General features: G+C 44.3%; 1 protein-coding gene across 1 annotated transcript in view; it reads left to right on the top strand.

Moving 5' to 3' along the window:
- The first annotated feature begins 571 nt into the window (after positions 1–571).
- CA10 (carbonic anhydrase 10) overlaps positions 572–23,598 on the top strand; it is a 1,133,169-nt gene continuing 1,110,142 nt past the window's right edge. Inside the window, exon 1 of the mRNA XM_069654920.1 lies at positions 572–1,107. Within this exon, the coding sequence (XP_069511021.1) occupies positions 1,047–1,107 (61 nt within the window). The 5' untranslated portion in view covers positions 572–1,046. The remainder of the gene's footprint in view (positions 1,108–23,598) is intronic.

The raw sequence follows: 23,598 nt of genomic DNA, 5'->3' as shown, positions 1-23,598 counted from the left end.
TGTAAAGCCAAGAAAAAGATGGGAGAAAGTATGACGCAAACTGACAGCAGTCTCGAAAGTGTTAAAGTGCCTCGAGCTTGCGTTGGCTCCCTTTAGAAGTAGTACCTCGGTAAGCAAACAGTTACTAAAAGTGTGGTGGGGGCGGTAAAATGAAGCCCTCCTTCAAGTAGGGTTTACAAACGTGACTGACTGTAAACCTAGAAGCAAGGCCTTCGAAACGCATGTGTGAACGTTGGTTTAATATAATGAGGTACTAGAACGCCAGACTTGAGAGAGTAAGGAATGTACAGTGGTGTTGCCATTTCAATTAAAACAAAAAATGGCTCCTATCGGTCCTTGATGGCCGAGTAAACTGCGGCAGCTAATTGAGAGCGGACATGTATAGAGTGACTGCCCCCCGTGGTATCGCCGAGTTTTCCTTAACCGCGGTCACACGGCTTTGAAAGTAGTTTGCATGTGTTGAATAAATGCAGGAGGGAAGATGAGTTTAGGCATCACGGAATTGTATTTCTTTGTAAGAGTACTTTTCCCAGGTCGGGCGATTATAGAGCGCCCCCTCGCGGTGAGATATGGAAACAGTCTGTCTGAGTCGGGGAGGAATTACATCAGCGCAAGGCAAGGGGATCGGATGTTAACCAGCGGCTGTGCATTCTCCACACACCTCGAACGGCATCTGAGCTGCTATTATTCGTATTTTCCTCGCTGTCTTTCAGGATTCCCCAGCATGGTGCTGCCTGGAGGCCCCAGGCCGAGTGCTGCTTCTTCCCGGAGCTCCGGGCTGGCCTCTGTGGAGTAGTCTGTGCCGTCTGCGCGTGTTCCGAGGGTTGCTTGCTCCCTGTCTCATTTCCGAAGACGACCCGGCTCTCTCATCTTCCTCGCTGGCAAATAAAGGCAATGCGTGTCGCGCGTGTACAGGAAACTTGGCAAGTCTCCGTGCGCTCGGGGGGGATCTCCAGCAAGTGAAAAGGGGAGATTTTCTGGAACCTTTCGCACCCGGATATTTCTTATTTTTCGGCGCGTGATGCACCTGGCATGAAAATCAAAGGATGGAAATTGTTTGGGAGGTGTTGCTTATTCTTCAAGCCCATTTCATCGTTTGCCTATCAGGTATGAAGTCCAGATTTGCCAGTGTGCGTATTTTCGCGGGCAGGCGCATACCCAGAACGTGCCGTTTTGCACAAGTTAAGCACAAGGTGTGAGAAAATGCGTGCGCGCCAATCGAGTGGGCATGGTATATGGATTGCATACAGGACGTGTGAAAATAATTGTCGGGGCACTTGGTCCAAAACGTAATGGTCTTACTTCGTGGCAACGTTGATTGTGTAAGCTTTACTGTGAATTGCAATTTATTCGCAGAAGGTGGGTGCCGCCTTTCATGAGTTGTTAATCTCCTATTGGGGTCGTGTTTCTGAACTTGGAGGTGTTTCGAAAAGCACACCTGCGATGTACTTGTGTGAACAGTGAATAGTTGCATTTTGCGTTAGGGGGTTGTGTTTACTCGCATTAGTTGTGTGACTGCTAGATCTGTTAATCCAGTCGCTAACACTCGAGTAATTTAAATTGACATCGGAGCCTAACCAATTAATGACTAGACGCACCCCGTGTCGAGCGTCAAGGAGCGGATCAATTTATTCCGAGGAAAACACGCTCGCTTGTCTACTTCAAAAGCGCTGCCTGCTTGTTAATTTATCGTGTCAGCCAAGCCGGAATAATTATGTTGTAGCAGCAACAGTGGGTGGTGGGGAGGGTCGAGGGAGCATTTTAAACCAAGCGCGAAGAGAGCACACCTCTGCGATTGCTGCCGGCAGTGCAGGGTGTCTGTGCGAACTCTAACAAGGCAGGGGTCCCAAGGGTGCTGTGCACTGCCAGCTCAGTGCACGGCGCGTGCATGTCAACAGGCCCTGGGCTGATAGAGCGGGAGGTGGCCGTTTATAGGGTCAGGCTTGAGCAGGTGCTCGCTGTGCTATGCGCTCAGCCTACACTGTGCATCCCACTACAGACCCATCACTGGAACAGCGCTATGCATGTTGCAGACCGTGAGAACTCTCCATGCACTGAGCACTCCGTGTTCACCCAGAATTGTGCTCTCATCCTGTGCTATGCGCGCACACCCCCCTGCACAAAGCGACGCACTCGATCTTTCTGCGTCGCACATTCCAACATGAACGCACTGTGCACAGAAAACAGCTGTTGCGTGCTCTCTACGGCAAACAAGGGGAAGCCGCTGCCTTCCATGTACATGTACTGTGCACTCTGTGAGACCTACTCCACCGTTCTCCCGCTTCACTGCACATTCCAACATGAATCCCATGTGCAAACAAGACCAATGTTGCATGCTCTATTCTACACATAATGGAAGGCTGCTGTTCCCATGTGCATGGGCAAGGCTGTCCAATGCACAGTGCTATAGCACCACTCAAATACATGTGTCAGGATAGGCACTTAAAAATATTTACTGCACAGTGTTGGTGAAATAGAATTGTACATGATGGCTGTATAATGTCAACAGCAAAGTCACAGCCCTGGTGCCACCCTGCCCTCTCCCCCCCAATACACAAAAGCGCTGCGCCCCACAAACTGTAGTTACACAGAAACCTCCTTTAATGTTGCCTATGACAGCTATTCTCCCAGATGTAGGCAACACTTCTGGAATTGACTGCACAGTGTCATTACATAGACGCTACCATTTCCCAGACGCTGTGGAGGTGGTTACACTGTTTCATTACATAGAGACTGTGTAATGGCCTAAAGGCTGCGAGCCTGGCTGCACTTTGTCATTACCTGAAGGCCTTGGGCCTGCCTGCTCTGTAATTACGTATATGCTGTGGGTCTGCCTGCTCCGTGCAGCGTTTCATTACCTAAAAGCTATGAGCCTGCCTGCACTGTGTCATTACTTAAGTGTGTGGGCGTGGCAGCACTATGTCACTGCCTAAAGGCCCTGGACCTGGCTACACTGTGCCCTTACACAGAAACAGTGGACCTAGCTATGCAGCATCATTACACAGAGGCAGTGCCCCTGGCAGTACCGTCTTTAAACAAAGGCTGTGGTGTGGGCTTTATATGTCCCGGGAGGATAGCTTAGCGGCAACGTGCAGCCTTGGAAGCAAGACGACACGAAGGAACACAGGTTCGATCCCCGGGTCCGCGCTTAGAAACCTCTGGGTGTTTAAGCGCGTTATAAATACGCAACTAAGACAAAAAAAAAAAAAAACAATTACGCAACTGAAAAACACAAACAATTCCTGTAACAGCGCCTCGATGCCCGCGGGCTGTGTGAGCGCTTTAAAAATGCAAAAATAAATAAATAAATATTCTCAGTGTCCAAAGGTTATGGACATGGATACACTGTTAATACACAACATACACTTGGTGCCTTATTGCACTGGTCGTTGCACATAGGTTGTGGGCTTGGTTGCACTATTTCCTTATCCAAAAGAGTTGTGGATGCAGTGTTTAGCTCTACAGCAGCTTTGGGCCTCACTGTTTCATTACAGAGAGGTTGTGGGCCTGACGGCACTGTTTCACTACCCATAGGCTGTGGGCCTGGTTGCGCTATTTAATTATGCAGAGGCTTTGGTCCTTGCTGTACAGTTTCGTTACACACAAGCCATGGGCCAGACTTCACTGTTTCATTACACAGAAGTTGTGGTCCTGGAAGCACTGTTTCACTACACAGAGGTTGTGGTCCTGGCTGCACTGTTTAATTACCCAAAAGTGGTGATCCTGGCTTTATTATTTCATTACCCAAACGCTGTGAGCCTGGTTGCAGTATTTAATTACACAGAGGAGGTGGGCCTCACTGCACTGTTTCATTACACAGACGGTGTGGCCCTGTTTGCACTCTTAAATTACCCAAAGGGTGTTGGCCCGGCGGGTTGTTTCATTACCTGAAGGCACTGTGTCGTTCCCCAAAGGCTTTGGACCTGGTTGCACTCTTTAATTATGGAGGAGCTTCGGGCCTTGAAGTACTGTTTCATTACACAAAGGCTGTGGGTCTGGCTGCACTGTTTTGTCACACAAATGTGGGTCTGGCTGCACTATGTTGGGTGTGGAAGGTATGCCATTCCTGACCCTCCTGGACGACCTTAGAATATACCAAACTATACTTCTCCATCTACTGATCCCATAAGGAGGGAGTAGTCCGACAGTTGCCATGTGTGACCCCATTGTAGTCAACAGAGTAATTCTATATTTGGTAGGGCAAACAAAGGTGTGCTGAGATTATGATCCCAATGGCCTCTATGTGCATTGGTTGGCTTGTTGCGAGAGTGACTATGAGCTCATGGATGGTGACACTGCAAAAACGATTGTAAGTTCTGGCGTGTTTCCCAAACACTCACGGGAAAGGCCGTACTGCACAGAACTAGCCGATGGCGTTATAGTGTGTCTCAGGGGTGTTGCTAGGTCTGGAAAAGATCTGGGGCTACGCTAATGTCAGGACAAGTGGCTAGCTGGACTTTTGGTTGTAGCCCCTGAACTTCTATCTGTGGCTACACAATCAAAAGACCCAGGGCTATATCTCCCTCAGCCAGCCTCCCCCACCCACCCCCTTCTATCTGGGGCTACAACCAAAAGACCCAGGGCTATATCTCCTTCATCCAGCCTCCCCCACCCACCCTCTTCTATCTGGGGCTACAACCAAAAGACCCGGGGCTATAGCCCCCTCAGCCAGCCTCTCGCCCCTCACCTCACAAACCTCCCACGCAACGCCTCTGGCGTGTTTTAACTGTAGGATATACTACTCATACACTGGTCTAACCGTGGACACTAGTACATGATGCATGGGTCCAGCATTGCCAGCAAGCATGCATGCCATATTTTCCAGCAGTTTACAAACGCAGAGCCATCGTTCTAAGCAATGCTTCGATGCCTTGCAGAAGCCATGTACTCTGTGTGTCTCCCTAACTAGGAACTAGAACAGTCCAGCGACGCTTGTGAAGTGCAGATGAGCTATCGTTTTTCAACATGAAAAGTGACCAGTCTAACGGCGTAGGAAACGCGAAAACCTGCCGAGACTGTGCCAAAGCCAGAGCGTGCCATGTGATGCAGGGTCATGATAGTCACCCGCGGCATAATGCCACATTGTGCGAGGCCCAAAAAGGGCCCATGTGACGTATTGCACAGTGATGGCGGGACATGCAGCACATGACACCGGGCTGCTTTCATCTCCACTCGGCGCCGTGTCACGACGTAATGTGAACAGAGCAGCCTGTGCTGGCGTGTCCCCCCCCCCCCCCCGAACTACAGTACTTTGACACATCTGTGGGTCGATAACCCGCCCCCGTCCCCACCCCTCTTTTCCTGGGTCTAACCTTCCCGCGACTGATTAAAAGTGATCCATGATCATCCATCATTTACTGTCGGACTGCAGCGGGTGCTTTCAATACTTGACCGCATAATGCAGGCCTCGACGCCTGCGCTTCGGCTCTTAAAGCCAGCGGAGCCCCAGAGCGGGATTAATGCGGCCCGGGCAGATGGCGGTGCTCTATTCCCCCTGCAGCCGCCAGGGGCCCTAGCCCGCGCGCCCTCCTAATCCGCCGCGCCTTCCAGTATCTTCTAGAAGGGCAAGGGCCTTGCTGCTGAGCAAGCACTGCCCGAGAGAATCCACCTTCAATTTAATAGGACTGTATTTTTGGTACGTAAATGTAATTTTCGACAATACTGTCAATACGCGCAAACTGCAGTACATGCAAAAGGGATGAGCTCTTTGATGTCGCCGCGGCCGCACTAATATTCCCAAACGTGCTGTGCACAGAATATATTAAACTCATAAAACGACAGGTGCCGTTCCGTCAAATTATGCACGCGCAGGAATATTCATAATGTTTATCTGGTGCCGCTGTTACAACACCGTGTTATAATAAATGAAAACACATTTCTTTAACTAGTAAAGTATAACTCGTTTTAATTCTGTTTTTTTAATTCGAAATGGTGTAATTGTAGTGTTCTTTCATACTTTTAAATTACGTCCGTTTCTTTCTCCAAGTGTTAGACGTAATTGCCATGAATTACGCACGTTGACGTCATAGCGTGTGTTTGCATACGTGTGAGGTGCTTCGCCCTAGGACACATTAGAAGAAACCACTTTCTGTGAATATGTGAGCACCACATTATCAAAACTCCGCCTACTGAAAGCGGAGTTTTATAATTCCTAGTTTGTTTATCTTGGGTAAATATGGCATTGTCGAACTGCTACACCCTCTCGACTCTTTCGTTGGGGTGTTCCATTATTACGTAGGGTGTTGCATTATTACGCAGGCTTGATTTTTCAAAGATTGCACTGGAGCACACCAGCTGCCGTATGAACCCAAAGGCGAGGGTGCGCACATGCATTTTGCATATGCCCAAAGGGCACTTGTGCAGTTGCATTAGAGCTGGTACGAATGCAATTCGCACCAATGCCTGTCCAACTGCACATGCTCAAACACTGTTTGCACATGCATAAGATCCATTGGCACTCCCAGAATTTCTCTCAGCAACCTGACTCTAAGAGACTCAATGAAGCAGCTCTGATTTACACCAGCTGCTACCTAGTACCACATCTGCCCACAACATTTCCGAGACGCCCCTGCCTCGGTGAATCATGTTTGCATATTAGCAGAGATGTTCCAGGCATCTTCAGATTTGAGCCAGATTGTGTCTCTTTAAAATTGAGTATAATGTAGCAGGTGCAAATCAGAGATGCACTGTGAAATCTCACTCGTCCGGTACGAAGGTGGTGTAAGCCGGTCCGATAGCACAGCGAGTAGAGTGCTCGCTTTGATATCTGTGCAGAGCCTGCGGACTCTGCCTTTCATCCTTCCGAGGTCGATAAATGAGCACCACACACCGTGGGTAATAATAAGCAACACTCAGATACCTGAGGGTTCGTAGCATTATATAAATGCTAAATTATTATTATTATTATCAAATCTATGGGAATCAGACACTGAAACACATCCTGAGTGTTGGCCTGGAAACCATGCCAGGGTTCAGGCCAGCTTGATTCTTTAGTTTGATTATTTTTGTAGCAACAACACACCAACAGACTGGAAGAAGAAACGGCCACACCCAGAGAGTCGGTAGAACATTGTGCAACGGAAAGAATCTATCTCAACTCCATGGTAACAGCAAGCCCGGCTGTGTGCCCTATACATGCATGCAGAGCGTGATGCGGGAGGGGGAGTAAAGTTGCAAGCAGCATTACTATTGGTTGCAGGAGACTACCAGTCCAGCCATGCCTGTCCAGAATGACATTTCCCCACCACTCTGACGGAGTTCAGTTCCACTTCTGAAATCTTCTTATTTTTGGCAGGAACGTGATCCCATGGGGAATTCTCCCCCCCCAATTAAGAGGACACACGACACCGATTATTTTTGTTCAGCTAGCCCTATCAATGACTCGTATACAGCCACGTAGATCCCTCCCACTGTGCCAACAATGAGCCAAGAATCAGGCTCGGGTACAGAAGAATATATCATTATTTTAATTATAGGTTCAATTAATGTTTTCACTCAATGGTTACACACACCATCTTCTCTGTGGCACAAAACTTCAATGCAAAACACACTTTTCCCTTTTTGTCTCCGGTACATGGTACACAGGCCAAAAAAACAGGTCAAAAATCTTGTCCCACGAACCCCTTCGATTTCAAAATTAAATACATTGGTACATTACAAAAAAAGATGAGCCTTAGCATTTCTTGATGAGGTTAAGATTAAAAAATAAACTGCAACCGTTTCTGTGTTAAAAAGCAAATTCACAGATGCAGTGCTTTGTACATTGAGTTTCCCTGCGCACTTAAAAATGCTAGCAGTTTTGAAATCCCACAGACTTTTAAGAATACTTGATTGATAGAACCCTTCTTCACCCAATAGAAATACAACATCTTTCTATCAGGGTCACTTACTCACTCTCGGGAAATAGTGTGCATTTTTCAATGGAGAATTACACTTGGTTTCATTTAACCCAGCACTTCTCTCCCCAGCACCAACGACGCAGGCTTCAGTTATATCAGCACCTCTTTGTTTAAAGGCAAGTCTGGGGATACATGACAGTTCGGAATTTCAATTTGAACAAGGACACCCCTTTTCTTAAGTTAAGTCTGGCGTGACAGGAAAAATAGATGTACCCAATTACTTTAAATGACTGTGGGCCTCATTACACGGATGGCGGTGAACCATGGCGCTATTATGCCGGTAAAATACCGGCACCGCATAGGTGGAAAGGGGAATTACCGCCCTATTCCAAGGTTGGCGGGGCGGTAGTTCCCCCTTCCACCATTGCCCTTCCCCATTCCCATTTTTGCCCCATAGGGCTCTATGGGAATGGGGAAGGTGCTAATTAGCTCCACTGGTCCCTTTGCAGGTTGGTTTTTAACGCCTGCAAAAAGCAGGCATTAAATTCCCCAACCTGCAAAGGGACCTCGTAGTAAGGCGGTAAGGATTTACCGGTACCGGTAAAATACTGGTACCGGTAAACCCTTACAGCCATCCGTGTAATGAGGCCCTATAACTTAACTTCCCGCTTGGAAAGAGGGTGGCAGTTTCAAACTCCCCCAAGCTCTCCCTCTGTCAATCTATATGGGAGGGAATTACATTAATATTCAGTAAAATATGCTAAGTGTCAACACAGTTTTCCCCCACCCACTATTAAGGGAAAATATCAAGGCAGGCAGAACACCCCCCCCACACATGGTTTCGTTTGGATTAATCTACTTACATTGGAAATCTCAGTTTTTGGCACTCTGGCAAAGACACCAGCATTTCAGGACCCTCTCTTGGAGAAGCACAGAGATCTGGTCAGGGACTTCAGTCAAAGATAGCCACCATCATGCATCCCTTTGTTCCTGATCTCCTTGCAAAAATACCAGCTTCTTTTGACTTTCTCAATTGCTGTCTCCCATGTAAGGTAAAATCTCCATTCAGCTTTCAATATTTGCACCCACATAATATTTAGGCAGCTATCCTGGCAAGGTTACATTCTGCTACCTTCCTTCAGTATTTCCCCCAGATGATATTAGCCAAGTCCTTCAATATTTTTAGTCTGCCCTCCTCTTTCTGGCATGTGCAGCCACTTTTTAACCCCGAAGTCCCACACCAAAAACATTGAGATCAGGAGGTGTTAATTTATTAGCAATGAATTTTCATTGGACCTTTACGGTCCTCTCCTCCTCCAAGGTTAATTCCCCGCTCTACCGATATGCCCTTGGAGTTCTATGATTGAAGTGATGCGAATGATGGATACACCCACCTGCATGTCATTTTTAACACATGTAATTTTTGCAATGAAAATGTCCTAAGTGACACCTTTCTTCATTTTATACATAAACATGATAACATTGATATGTTTAGACTCCTCTGCTCCTGCTGTACCTATGAAAACTATTCCTGTTTTGCAGTGCTTCAGATAAGATTTGGAAGTAGGATTATTTTACTCCCTATTTTTTAACTTTGAGAGTAAAATTAATTTTTTAGGGAATACAAATGTAAGTTCAATTCCCAATGAGAATATTTCATAAGAGAGTAAAAATATGTTTTAGCTGAAAAACAAATGTTATTATAATATTCATTTTTTGCATCCACTTATTCATGCACATTAAAATATACATGTTTACTTCTTACAATCGGGCAGTTAAAATAGTAGTTTTATCCTACGGTACTACGTGTACTGCTGGTCGAAACATATCCATGGAACTCTGAGGGTGAAAGCAGGGCTGCAGGATTCTACAGGTCTTTTTCCTATATTTTGCTGGGAGTATTTTTACTCCTATTTTTTTTATTTTTGGGGGCTTTTCTAGGTAGTAAAAGTTGCCGATACTCTCCTTATCTGTAGGGCTGTCATTTCAGCAGGACATTGCACGTGTGAACTGTGGTTTTCCACCATTTACACCAGAATTATAATAGTTAGGAATGTGAAATGGTCTACCCCATATCTAATTTAATAAGCCACCAGCTCCCCTACTTTCGTATTCAGAAAATGTTTGCAGAAACTAAAAATACATTTTAGATTGTTACAGGGTTTCCAAAAAGCAAACCTAGTTACAAATAACATCAGCATAACGGTCGGTCTCGCCGTCAGCTTTAAAATGACACCAACATGGACTCAGTGCGACTTATCATTGCAGAGAAAATGACCAGTTATGATAGTCCATTTCCATGCTCAATATTTCGATACTGGATTTGTACAGACTCCACTCCCTCCACACTGTGGAGTTCATCGGCCCTAAACTTGGTATTCCTAAGGAAATTAGAACTTGCGGAATGTGGGACGTGGGTTCTGTAGAGAGTTTATTCCATCTTGTGCTGTGTTGTCCATTCTTCTCGGAATTTAGGATTGAAAGCTTTGGGAAATTTGTTCATTCAATATCACAGATCATATCACAGGATTTATGGTACAGGCGCATGACTGGTCCGCAAATCTCACTTATTTTTGGACATCTTTTTAGAGTTGACCAAGGTATCATAACAAGGCATCAGGGATTTGGCTGCTTAAGGAGTGGTACTTTTTTCTTACTTGCTTTTTTTGAAATCTGTATGGCAGTGTCATGTATCATTTTATATTCATAAAATTCTTTCTGTATTTGTTAAAAACCTTTTGTGTAAATGTACTTTTTGTACTGGTAAAACACAAATAAAATATAAAAAGTCCATTTAATCTAACGGGAATCTAACATGTATGCATATCTTGACTTTCATTTCACAGTTTTCCTCAGGTTCGATTTTCATTTCCCCTCAGACTACAATCTCTGGGCATTTGCCTCACCATTGCGTCTCCAATGTTGATTTTAGCATGCATTAAACTCATTAGCCTTTCTTTTTCCACGGCTAATGGTCAATTTATGGCTTCTCCCAGAAACCAGGCCCCATCAAGTTTATTGATCACTGTCTGACTGTTCTGCCAGCAACTGATTCGTTTTCAGGAATCGTAACCTACCATTCGGCCTCTAGCAACAGCCACTTATATTGATGAAGGTTACATTTTCCTTGAGCCCATATTTACATGATGCATCTGAAAGAAAATATCCTTTTCAATCTGTGGCATGTATTGTTCATGTGAAGCCTTTTATTTATTTTAATAAATTGCATCTTGCCATCACTGTTCATTTTATCTTGATATGTTAATTCTTAGCACATTTTTTACTCCATGTATTTATCATTTCAGCTGAAAAATACAAATGCAAGGCCCTTTTGAATCAGTTTTGTTTGCACACAGCATTTGTTTTTCAATGGGGCAACACATTTTGTCATTAACAATGTGCATTTTCAATTTCTCTCTGCAATCTGGCTTCACCTTTCACATACTCCTTGTTTCAACCGCAGAAGTACATATATTTGAATTCGCTAGGCACCTCGGCTGCTTTAAAGTTTGAGGCTGGTTTTTCGTTCTACCAGTGTGCCTTTCCAACAGAAAAATGTTTTTTGCATTACAGGCCTAACCTGACCTTTCTTTTCATTTTCATGGACTGAAAATATCCCACAAGTGCCCCACACCCCCGTTCTTTTCGGTTGATCCCCCTCTGGGACAGAGCAGGGAAGAATGAGATTTCTTTCCCCCAGTTCTTTTCCCTTGGAGCCAGACCTCCTCCTTTTGCCTCCTTCGGAAGTTGGTGCTCTGGCCTCTGCCTTCTTGTTTTTGCATTCTGGGGTTTAGTCATGGAACCCCTCCCTCTCCCCCCCTTTGGCTCCTTTCACAAGCCCCTGGGGCCTCACTGGACTCGAAGACCTCCATTCTCCAGGCTAGAAGGGAATAAGATTAATTATCTATAGATGGGAGTAAAAGGAGAGGTTCAGTATTTTCAACAACACATATTTCCCAGAAATGTTACACAGAATTACAAAAACAATGTTACATAGAAAGGGATATGATATATGCACATAAGAGGCATTTATTATTTCTTTATTAACATATCTGATCAATGTCACTTAACCTGCTTATTATATCTGTTTTAGTTTCCATCCAGGGTTTTGAATCTTACCTTTCATTCTTCCAATGGTCCCTCAACTCGAACTTCATTGGGCTCCTCAATCAGTCGTAAAGCTTGTCTTGGATGACAGATTGTCAACTGACTGATATGGACCCATTTCTCTTACGTCTGTTATCCTTTTAGGATGCAGATCTTATAGGTCGAGGTGATATTTTGTCTACAATTTCAAAGCTCCCACGCCAAAACTGAAGAAATTACTGTTCCTTGGTCTGAGTCCTCTGAAAATTGTACAGGTAAACCTTATCACCTACATCATACTCCTTGTTTTCATTCCTTCAGCATACGTTTCTAAATTGCGCTGAGCATAAGCAAAAGTGTGCTGGAGGTGCTTCATTACATTTTCAATGTATTCATGAGGAGTGGGCGCATTAATCAGTATCTGCTCCAGAGTTCTATAGAGAAGATGCTGAGGTATTATCATTTTTTGTCTGGTCATAAGCTCAAATGGAGGCACTTAAGTTGCAGAAGATGGTGTAGGCCTAATAGCCATCAGGATAAGTGGTAACTGAATGTCCCAACTGGGCCCACAGTCTGCCACAAACTTCTTCAAGATGCTCACAATCGTCTTGTTGCATCTTTCACCCCCCCCCGCTCGAGGCCAGGTGGTAGGCAATGTTGAAGTTTTCTTTTTAGCCTTTCAATCTCTCACATCTTCGCCATCACCTCACTGGTAAAATGACTTCCTCAGTCCAACTCAATCATTTGCAGGAGGCTTAAACGACAGAAGATGTAGTTGATCACTAGCACGGCATTGGTTTCTGCCTTGCAATTCGGGGAAGGAAGACATTGTACCCATTTTGTAAATGAGAATGTTACAGTAACCATTAACTTGTTTCCTCCAGAGGAGCGAATTACTAGCCCGATAAAATTGACTTGCAAATCTGACCAGGGCAGTGTCATTCCCTTTTTCTGTAGGAGAGCTCTTTGTGTGAGGGAACTGGGTTGAAATTGAGCACGCACAAGACACCCCTTTAAATAAACGTGGAGGTCCTGGCCCATGTGGGGCCAGTAGGCAACCTCATGCAAGATTTCCAATGTTGTATGTAACCCCTTATGACAGAATGGCTGCGTCTTGAGCATTTTTCAACATCGGGCTCCGGAATGAGGTAGGCACCACCCACTGGTCACATCCAGATTGGGATCTCCGTACCAACAAACCATCTCGGACCCTTCATCAACGCTCAGAGATCCTCTTTATTGGCATGATCTGATTCTATTAGAGAAAAACACACAGGTCTAAAATGTGTTGATAGAATTTTCAAATAATTGGGTCCTCTTTCAGTGCAATGGTCAAATCTGTATCCGGGGTTCAGAGACGTCTTTGTGGGAGGGCAAAAGGGGCATTTGTCCCGGGCCCCCACCTTCAAGGAGGGCCCCACAAGGCCACCTAATCTAAAGAAGTCAGTTCCCATTGTTCACCAAACTTAAATTGCACATGTCTGGATATTTGTAAGGCTCTACATCTATTACATGTCTTTTGGTGTGAAGTAAATTTTGCTCTGATCAGTTACTTGTATGCTGGTTTCTGTTTTCACTATGGTATGATACATAGTTTGCACTGTCACAGTGACACAATTCCTCAAGCATTCTCACATTTCTGTGGGGATGATATTGATCACGTGAAATAGCCAAAGTTGAAATGCATATTGATACATTTGAGGGCTGCAGTGGTTCAGCCCAGTTTGTTAAGCACAGAATGCAAATATCTTTAAACATTTTCTTTTAATTAATGTGTTACACAGTTGTACAAAAATGATGACTTTTCAACACAACACGAAACCAAGATAAAAGAACAACCTCCCCATAAGGCCCACATTTATTTCCCCACCCTTTGTCCACCCATCCCTCATTCCTACAACCCCCAAATCCTCAATAAACATTAAGTCCCTCCAAAATGATTACTATCTTTCTCCACATAATTGTAAAGAAAATGATACAAGGTTCATTGCTACCATTCATGAACAGACACCACATCACATCTTCCCGAGTGGCAGGATCAATGTCAACAGCCGTGAGAGCAGTCAACCTCAATGCAGTAAATACTTCACAACTCGTTAGTAGATGTTTAACAGATTCAAGATGGAAATCTCCACACAAGCGGCAGAGACGATGGGCCTGTGGCATATTAGACCAAGCATCAGTGGTTTCCCAAATGTCTTGGCCGCATTCATTTTTAACTTCTGGTAATCCCAGGCCAAGGAGTTACCCACAAACTGTTGAATATAGTTTGGGGCTCGCTCCTGAGTCAGAATGTAATCGAGGAAATATCTGTCTTCTTATGCAAGATTACAAAACTAAATTGCAGCAAGTCTGACTCAGACTTCCCTATGTCTTAACTTGATGTATTGCTCTTCTCTGAAAAGTGCACGGAACTACCATAAATCACCAGTGCAATTATAGAGCAAATACTTCAACCCAAAAACAGACACAATAATTCACAGCCATGCACACTTTAGAAGATAATCAGCTCTTTACGGCTATTTATTCAAAGCTTACAGGTACATAGAAATAGCTCATACAACTCACATGGGCATAGATCACAAAAAACATAAAGAAGTCAAAGAAAGAAATACATCACCGTGGGCGTAGCTTAATGGAACTTCATCTGGCCAGAAGCGGCTGAAAGACCCCGATAACAGCCAGGCCAAGAGGACAACAACCCACAGGAGTGTCGGACCGAAGCGTCCCCCCTCCGACTGAAGTCTTTGTGCTTATCCCGTCTGACCGTTGAGGGCTTCCGCATATATGCCCTCCTCAACAAGGGGTGGCAACTTCTCGAACCTTCTGGCAATGCGCTTGCGCATTGATGGGTGACCGTTGGTTGCCAGCTGGGTCAACCGACAGTAACCTCAAGGAGCAAAGCACTTCTCTCTCCTAAACGCCCCGGGAAACAATTCCATAACTCATCTCAAAACCTTGGCACAGGCCGAGCAAACCCAAAACAAACTTCGCTATCAGGTACCAGCCGGCACCTGCGGATCTTAGCTTTCCCAGCGCCGTGTCCTTGGCTGGGAAGGCCTGCATTCCAAGGCCATCAGCAAATAACGTTGAAAACATGTTGTTTCGCAAAGCAAGTGTAGCTTTCCACTGAGGCATGGATACATATCCATCATGGCTCTGAGTGCTCCCAGAATGCAATGCGCACCAGCGCCATGTTTTAGCTCAACCATCACACTTGATCAACCTGCATGTATATTTACTTTGTTTTGTAGCACAAAAGGTGCTATAATCAACATGGGCCATGAGAATCGCTATGGGGAAACACGTTTGCCTTGGAAATTAGCCGAGCAGCCAAGTTGGAAACCTGGTATCATGCTCAGGGGCTGGAATCTGGCATGAAGTGCATTATAAAAATACAGTTTCAAAACATACAAGGTGCCTACACCAGAAAGTGGGTGCTACAAAAACATAGCATTCATATGGCGAAGGTCTACAAATAGGTTTCTTCAGACAGGTGGTTGTAATATCTAGACAGCCTCCACCAATGATGAGCATAAAGTGTTAGTTTGATGAGTTGATTAAGTTGCCAAATTCAAGAGTTGGAACAAAAGTGTTCATTCTCATATCCTGATTTTGTCACCAGATGATACATTGATTGTGGACAAATCATCTTGTGCCACTGTCAGGACTGTGTTGTCTTCTGTGAAAAGGTTTGCTTTCTAACATGCTGGTGGCAATGTTTAGCCCACTACTGATATTTCTTTTCATATAGGTCATTTTAGTGGAAGTGGTTCTAGACTGAAGAATGTGGACAAGATATAGCAGGCCTTTGGCAAGCATATTTTAAGGACTGCTCATTTGACACAAAAACAATTTGCTTTTTTGTACAATACAAAGTTTTTTCAACACGTCTATAAATAACAATTTAAGAAGCCTGTGTGTTGCGCATAAGTAAAACTTTAAAATACAAAAGAGAAACCCAGATAAAGTATTTCAAGTCACATAAATTAGAATGCCGGTACGTATTTACTTCCCTTGATGATGGAGAAAATGAAGGAACAATCATTCCCTTTTTGCATAATGCATTTCTATAACATTTTGTTTTTTAAAATTGTCATGTTGGGTTATGTGATTTGTGTACTTTCCTAGTAATTTCTATAAAATTGAATTCTTTTAGTTCATGGTAAGAACTGGGAGAGAAAATGGTAAAGGGCAGACATTGCTGAGCTGGCACAAATACCAGCATCACCTCTTAACAAATGTGTGATCCTTATCTCATTTAATCTTGTTTGCCTAACCTGTGAACATTCCCAGTCCTAAAACTTTAAAAATTGTCACCCATCAGAGTGATATCGTTCTCAGCATATGATCTTGAAAAAAGCCTCACTCATGGCTTTACTGGCTATAGGGTTACTTCCTCCGTAATAATAGTGAACATTGATATATTGCACACCTCAACCACTTGTTGCTTTGCTCTCTAATGGCAACACCACATTCCTCTTCTAATCTCAGTCTGTCTTGGCATGGAAACCTTACTGATAGCTTCTAACCGTCAACCACTATCTATGCAATGGTTATGTGTAGCTTTATCCTGGTTTCCAATTGGTTTGTTTGTTTATTCACTTATTACGCGCACCAGACCCAGAGGTAATAGGGCGCGATAGAATCAAAATATAAGGCTTACATAGTTATGCAGTAAACGGGTATGTACAAATATAGTGCAAAGTATTCAAAATATACAAAATTTGCGATAGAATCAAAATGCAAGGCTTACATAGTTATGCAGTAAGCAGGTATGTACAAATATAATGCAAACGGCTTCAAAATATACAAAACGCAGGTTAAAGTAAGAATATGACATCAATATAGCTACCGTAATGTATTATGTACAAATATACAAATTCCAGAAAACTACACTCCAAAGAGCAGTAGGGCTCGCAGGTAGAGTGTGCTAAATGAGATTACAGCAATATACAATAGTGAAATATACAAGTTGTCGCATTTAACGCTCCTTATTATAATTGGATTCGAGGATGAGCAGGATTCCACTTAGGTTCCAGGTGGAGACAGGAAGTTAAGTGAGTCAGATGAGTGAGGGGGAATAAGTAATTCCATATGGGCAGTGATGGTAGGAGACTATGGGTCAGACAAGATAATGTGTTTTATAACATTTTTCCTAAAGAGTAGGTATGATTGGTCTGTTCGCAGATCTTGTGGAAGTGAGTTCCAAATTTTCGCCGCCTTTACAGGGAAGCTATTACCACCAATAGTAGTGAGCCTATATCTCGGTATAGCCAGGCAGTTAGTATTGTCGGCTCTAGTTGGTCTAGGAGAAATTCTTCTCTGAAGTTTATCTGTAAGGTAGCTAGGGGCAGCATTGTTGAGAGCTTTATGATGCTTGAGCACTTTTGCATTCTATGAGGCAGCTAATCTGAGCTGTCTGCCTATTCTAAATTATGTGCACCTTTTTATAAATTCTGTGCCTGGATTTATATTACAGCCTATATACCTTCCTCACGGCTGATAGTGATAAAAAGTGTCCTGTATCCGAGAACACAAGTATCCTTTTCATGTACTGCTAATGTTGTCCTTGAAATGCTGCTTGTTTATCATTCTGATTACAGCAAGAATGAAGAGGGTAATGAGACTGAAAGTTAGTACCCATGCTCATTGAATTACTGCAAATCAAGCTATGGTTTGTGATCGCAATTAGGGGAGGGAGGGTAACTAGATATTCAGGATCCCTTAATTCCTTGATTCAGTGGGGGTGGGCCCCAAAGGGGACTGTGCCCTAGGCCCAAAAAGGTCTTTGGATGGCCCTGCTGGGGTATCTATACTCTACTGGGCAATCAAAGTCACTGTTGGCACAAGTTTGTAATGTGGTGGCAGCTTTGACTTGGATTTCACTGAGCAGGGATTTGGTATCTTTGAAATATCCCTGCAGAGCTCTGGTTTTAGCCAGGTCATTCCCAGTTCTATCTAGCCCCTTTATTTTGGAATGACTTATTATCTTCTTCCAGTAGATGGCCATCGCATTAGAGATCACCATATCATCAATTGACTGGATCAGTTTGCCATGTTTTAAGGGTTTGTTGTTAGCATTTAGGATTTTTTGGGTTAATCAGGTATTCCACAAAACCCTCCATGACGTAATCAGAGTCAGTAATTATGACCAGTTCTTTAAGTGGGTGGTGTACTGCAGAGAGGATGGCTTGATAAACGGCCATCAATTCTGTCACCTGATTGCTTCAGGTCCTATTTTGTAACCAGCAGAGCTCTCTGGGGTATCATTCACCCAGGCATTCTCAATGCCAGCCACTAGTTCTTTTTCACCTGTTTATTACCAACATGGTAGGAGCACCCATCCACACAAACTGTGGGTATCTCCTGACATGAGTCTCCTCCATAGACCTTGTCTGGGGAAGTTAGGTAGGCCTCCAGATTGTCTTTGGTCTTTAGACTTTCGTCCTCGAGACAGTTATCTTGAGCACAATCATGCAAGGTCAGCCAATCCTTGCACTAGAGGACTCTTCTTGTTTTGGCCATATCTGACCTCCACAGGAAAGCCTTGTATGGACAGAATACAGGAAGCAATTCTGGAATTACTTACATTCTCCGCCCAGATTCTGGTACTTTGTTATTATTGCAAGGGTTGGTGAGGAGTCTATACCCTTGGATGTGCTCCCCCCTGATGAATGGGTGGTAATTTTTCAATGTCCACACCATTGCCAGGAGTACCTTTTCACAGTCATGGAATTTTTTATCAACTGAGGACAAAGTTTTGCTCACGTACGAGATGATTTTGTTGATCTTCTCGTGCTTTTGTTGCAATACCGGTGTTAGACTAGTACCTGAAAACCTAGTCTACAAGACCAATAAGGCTTTCCACCTTCTTCGCATGGGGTTTGAGCCCCTCACGGGTGATTTCATGCCCTGAGAAGTTCACTCGGGTCTTAACCACTGTGCCTTCTGAAAGGACAGTTTTGCTCCGGCTTTCTGAAATTGGGTCAGGACATAAAGGATTTCTGCTATATGGTCCTCCACAGTTGAGCTCTTGATCGGAACATTATCTACTAAGGCCATGTTTCCCCTTTCACCCAAATCGGCATGGCCATAATCAAAAATATGTTGAACTCATTTCCAGAGTTTATATCTGCACAGGGGGGTTGAGTATATTGCATCCCCCCGAAGGTAAAGGCAAGCTTGTATTGGTCTTCCCTACTCATGAGTACTGTCCAGTAGCCGCTGGTCAAATCAAAAGCTGTGTACACTTTTGACCCCTGGATCTGTGCCAGCCCTTGATCGGTGTAGGGGATGTGGCCATCTTGACATGTGGACCCATTTGTTCAACTCCCTCAGGTCTGCACATAGTCTCCATTGGCCATTTGGTTTTAGTATCACCCAGTTCCTGGTTGTTAAAGGTATTATGTATCAGACAAAATAACCCACAGGATTCTAAATTCTTAATAATCAAGTGACTCCATGGATGTGGCAGGTAACCGGTATTGTTTCACAAATAATGGAGCCATCTCTGGGTCCATGGGTATGGTGGTTGAATGAATAGATGTGCATCCACAGTCATGTAAGTCCACTGAAAAGATATCCCGGAGGGCTAGGAATACCTGTTTCAGCTTTTGTCTTTGCACATTGGTCTCACAGGCATCGGCAGAATTGATCCGTTCTTTGACCATCTCTTTGAAACCTGGAAATATATTGGGCTTGGCAATTTCATTGGTATCCTCCAGTTGGATGGAGAGATCTCTTTTTATGGTATTTACCTGGACAGGAGGTTCATGGATTCAAGATAGTTGTTATTTATCGAAATACTACCTTCTCCCTCCTGATGTCACAGGTCACCTCATCCACCCCATAAGGGTAGGAAGAGTACACCAAGAAATATCCTCCATGCCTGATAAAAATCTTTTTTGGAGGAATACCGTCACTGGTGTCGAAACAGGTGTTTGGAATTGGTCCATTCATTACCTAAATCAATAGAATAAAGTTGGGCATAAACCGCCATTCCAATAAAGGTATCTGCACCCAAAGTGATTCTTTGAGGGTTGCTGTTTGTAAAGACTGGATAGGGGTATATGTAGTTGCGACCTCTATATGACAGTGTAGAGGTACAGAGCACCCCAGCCAAGGTTCTCTATATGGTAGCTATGGACAAGCAACCAAGGCTTAAACTCTCAGGAGGTGATGCAGGATGATACTTAAGTACAGGGAGTCCTTTAAGCCCCCCACAAAGGAATGAGCACACGCTATGTTATGTGCTAACACGGTTCTTTATATAATAATAATGTTCAGAGATATATACACAATTCAATAACACACTTAGTACTCTGGTAATTCTATAATGGCAAATCTATACAATGCTATGTGATACCACACAACTTTTAGATTCCTTTAAAATGCATCAACTGCTGGCAGTTATAATAGAGCATACAAATCCTTCAGTAAGGCGTAGCAATATAGACGAAAGGAAAGAATGCACGTTAAAGTTAAACCATGGCATAATGCTTTCTTTGGATATAGATGCACAATTCTGAATGAGGATCCCCCCACCTGGGCAACCTGTAATGAAGAGTTGACAATCCTATTCCATAAATGTTCAATTAGCCCTGCTTCTTGGTTTAAAAATTCAACCACCCCAGTGTACCTGAAGTGGAAGAGTTCCGTCGACGGTATCCTTCGAGAGTGCTTTCCCTTTCAAGCAAGAGCCACTGGATGTTGAGAACCTCGAAAAATTGAGCACTTGCAGTGATGTTGCAGGTTCGACCTTCAACGTGCTTTTCGACAATCGATCATGGAAGTCCTATGAAGATGAGGCATGCAGTAAACCGCAATGGAAAGTGTGCGGGCTGCAAATATGACTCAGTGATGAATGCAGGCCTGGCATCGGGTGTCGGGAGGTGCGTTCAGCGGTCCTCTGGCCTGTTGGTGCTGCAGCCGCAGCACGTACCTCGGGATAGCATCGGCAATCGGGACTCGACCACGGCTGGACCTTGGATCTTCACTTCATCAGTGTCTTTGGGATGCCTTTGTTGGCTTCTGGTGGTGGGAAACCCACCAGCGGAGTTTCCTCAGTAGCCGACAACCTTGACTTTCTTCGGCTGGACAAAGTGGTCGACAGTGATGGCATGGGAGCCCTCTGTCAAAATGTTTCCCGGTAAGTGGAGCTTTCTTGGCTCCAGACGTTGAGCTGTAAAGCGTCAAGATGTCCCCGCTTCTGGGAGACATGATTCTACTTAGCTTCCGTTGGTCACGGAAATCTTCTGAACCCCGGTCAACGTCATGAGCAAAAAGAGGAAGAGCTGCACTACCAGAGATCCCACTGGACTCCTGTGCAGAAAACAACACAGAGCATACATGATAAGAGAGTACAGGACAAGGACATGGAGGCCCTGTCCCTAAATGCATTTCCAGCATCACACTGTTATCCACCAATATTCAAATGGTGTTGTGTTGTAGATCCACTAGAGGTGTCGGATTTACATACAAACCTTGTTGTTGGAGATGGGAATTCAAATGTATATAGGCGTTCTGATGTTTGCGGTTCTGCCCTTGCTTAATTTTGAGTTAAATCGTGAAATTGTTGCACCTATCCTGGGATGGTAACCTCTTCTCGCTTTTTCAGTGTTGTCAAAGCCCATGGGGCTACCCCCCAGTCGTGACCAGACTTTATTATTAATTAGATCCAAACTGATTGTGAATCATTTGAGAATGTCACTACCCAAAAAAAGACAGAAGGGACATCTCTCATGGCCCAACAATTATGTTCTATTATTTTGTTGGCAATGGACATTTCTAGCATACACCTGCTAAGCAGGAAATGTTTAGGATTTGGTGTTTCCAGACCCACTTCCCATTTATCAATCAATTTAAAGGTGGGAATGGTCTGATCTTTTGGGTGTTTACTGAATAATCCTTTGCTGATGAAGCTTTTACCATTATTCAGGCATAAGCTGACAAGCAAACACTTCTCCCCCTCATTTTTCTAAAGGAGAAAAACAACTGTGCACCCTTTTTCTGCATGTTCGTCAGACTTTGAGCTCGTTCTTCATCTTTTTTCATGGGACTCAATGTTTCTTCTGACTTTGGACTATTGTAACGTTTCTGGGTGTTCCCTTCCAGTGTGGAATGGCTTACAACTGGGAGGAAGGTTGATTTACAAGAATGGCGAAGGGTTCCATCACCAGTTTGTACTCCTACAGAGATGACAGTAACATCTGGGACCTGATAACTCTGGAAATGGAATTATGCTTTCTCAGACCATCATTCGATTAAATGGCAGGTACCATTCAATCTTACATAATTGGTACTCTTTTAGTTTTATAGGCTGGATATTCTGGGTCCAGAGGACCTTGTTTACACAGTCGATCAGAGGTGATGACATCCGAAGGAGATTTTTCCCCAATAAACAAGGTGTGCCCTCTGTAGTCATGACTATCACTGAATGTTTTAACCAATGTTGCTAAATTTTGATTTCCAGATCCCCAGTCCCTTCAACAGCTATGTCAATACCCTCAAAACTTTGCAGTTGTATGTGGGGAATGTGGTGACCCTCCCCTTATTGAATTTAGTTGGTTAAATAATTTTGAACAGAAGGATGGTTAGGATCCAGTATCCACTAGAGCTGAACATTCACACTGGCCCTGCACCTTGACCTGGGCATACATTTGCCCTCTTTTTCAAAAGGGTGCAGAGAAAGTGTGAATTATTTGCCAACTGGGCTGACATTTTCTTGATATTGAACAGCAACAATGTGTACTCTTGGGCAATTTTCTGTGTTGGATATCTGGAACCTGTAAGCAAAGTGTTGCATCAGGCAAATTGTGTCATTGGGGGGATCCTCTTTCTCTCCCAAATCTTTGCTGTCCCCCTTTACCTGGAGACCGTTGCTAGAACCTGTTTGGGGGGAGGATACCTCTTAATTTTTGGTATTATCTAGTACACATTTTGGGGTCTAAGAATGTCTTGATCTTAGTCGGTCTCCATACTTACCCTGTCCCACTCAGGGTCTTTTGGTACTCATATTTTCTTTGGGAGGGATCCCCCTACACCTGAACAAGAAGATTTGTGTACCTGAATCCTCCAGAGACTCTCTCTCTCAAAGAGGATTATCTTGTGTTCCTCCACAAAGTGTGTTGTTCGTTGGGCTCTCCTACGTAGCCTTTGCTCTTTGGGTTCTATATTTGCGTGTCACTTTCAGGCTGAGAGGTGTCTAGGGGTTATGTCCTGATGAGAAAGGAAGCTTCCTCTATGACTTGGCATCTCCCCCCCACCTGGGCACCCTCCTCAGGAACCTGTGGCATGTCAGGTGTTGCCTCCTGTCATTCCCCCCCCAGGGGCATTAGACCCTGGTGTTGGGGGATTTTCGGAAGCAGGGTTAGGTTTAGGGTTTGACTGAGCCCTCAGCATGCACCCCAGGTCATCAACCATTGCTAGATCTGTTGCTCCAGCTGTGAGAATTGTTGGGACATCTCTATTCATACCTCCACTGCACCCAAAAAGGGTAACTGTCCCTTCTCTCAGAGTAGCTCGGGTATGGGAAATTTCCCACACAATTTTCCATCCTGATTCTCCCTTCTCCTTGGTTCAGGGATCTATTGTCCTGAAACTGGGGAGAAAGAGGAAGATTGTTCACAAAGTTCTGATTCTGAGGATACCGGTTGAAGAAGTTCAGGTTGGG

The sequence above is a fragment of the Ambystoma mexicanum genome, chromosome 3q (genome assembly GCF_040938575.1).
Source record: "Ambystoma mexicanum isolate Mex_15411 chromosome 3q, UKY_AmexF1_1, whole genome shotgun sequence".
NCBI lineage: Eukaryota > Metazoa > Chordata > Amphibia > Caudata > Ambystomatidae > Ambystoma > Ambystoma mexicanum.
The sequence above is the reverse complement of the archived record's forward strand: the minus strand, read 5'-3'. Positions and strand labels throughout refer to the sequence as shown.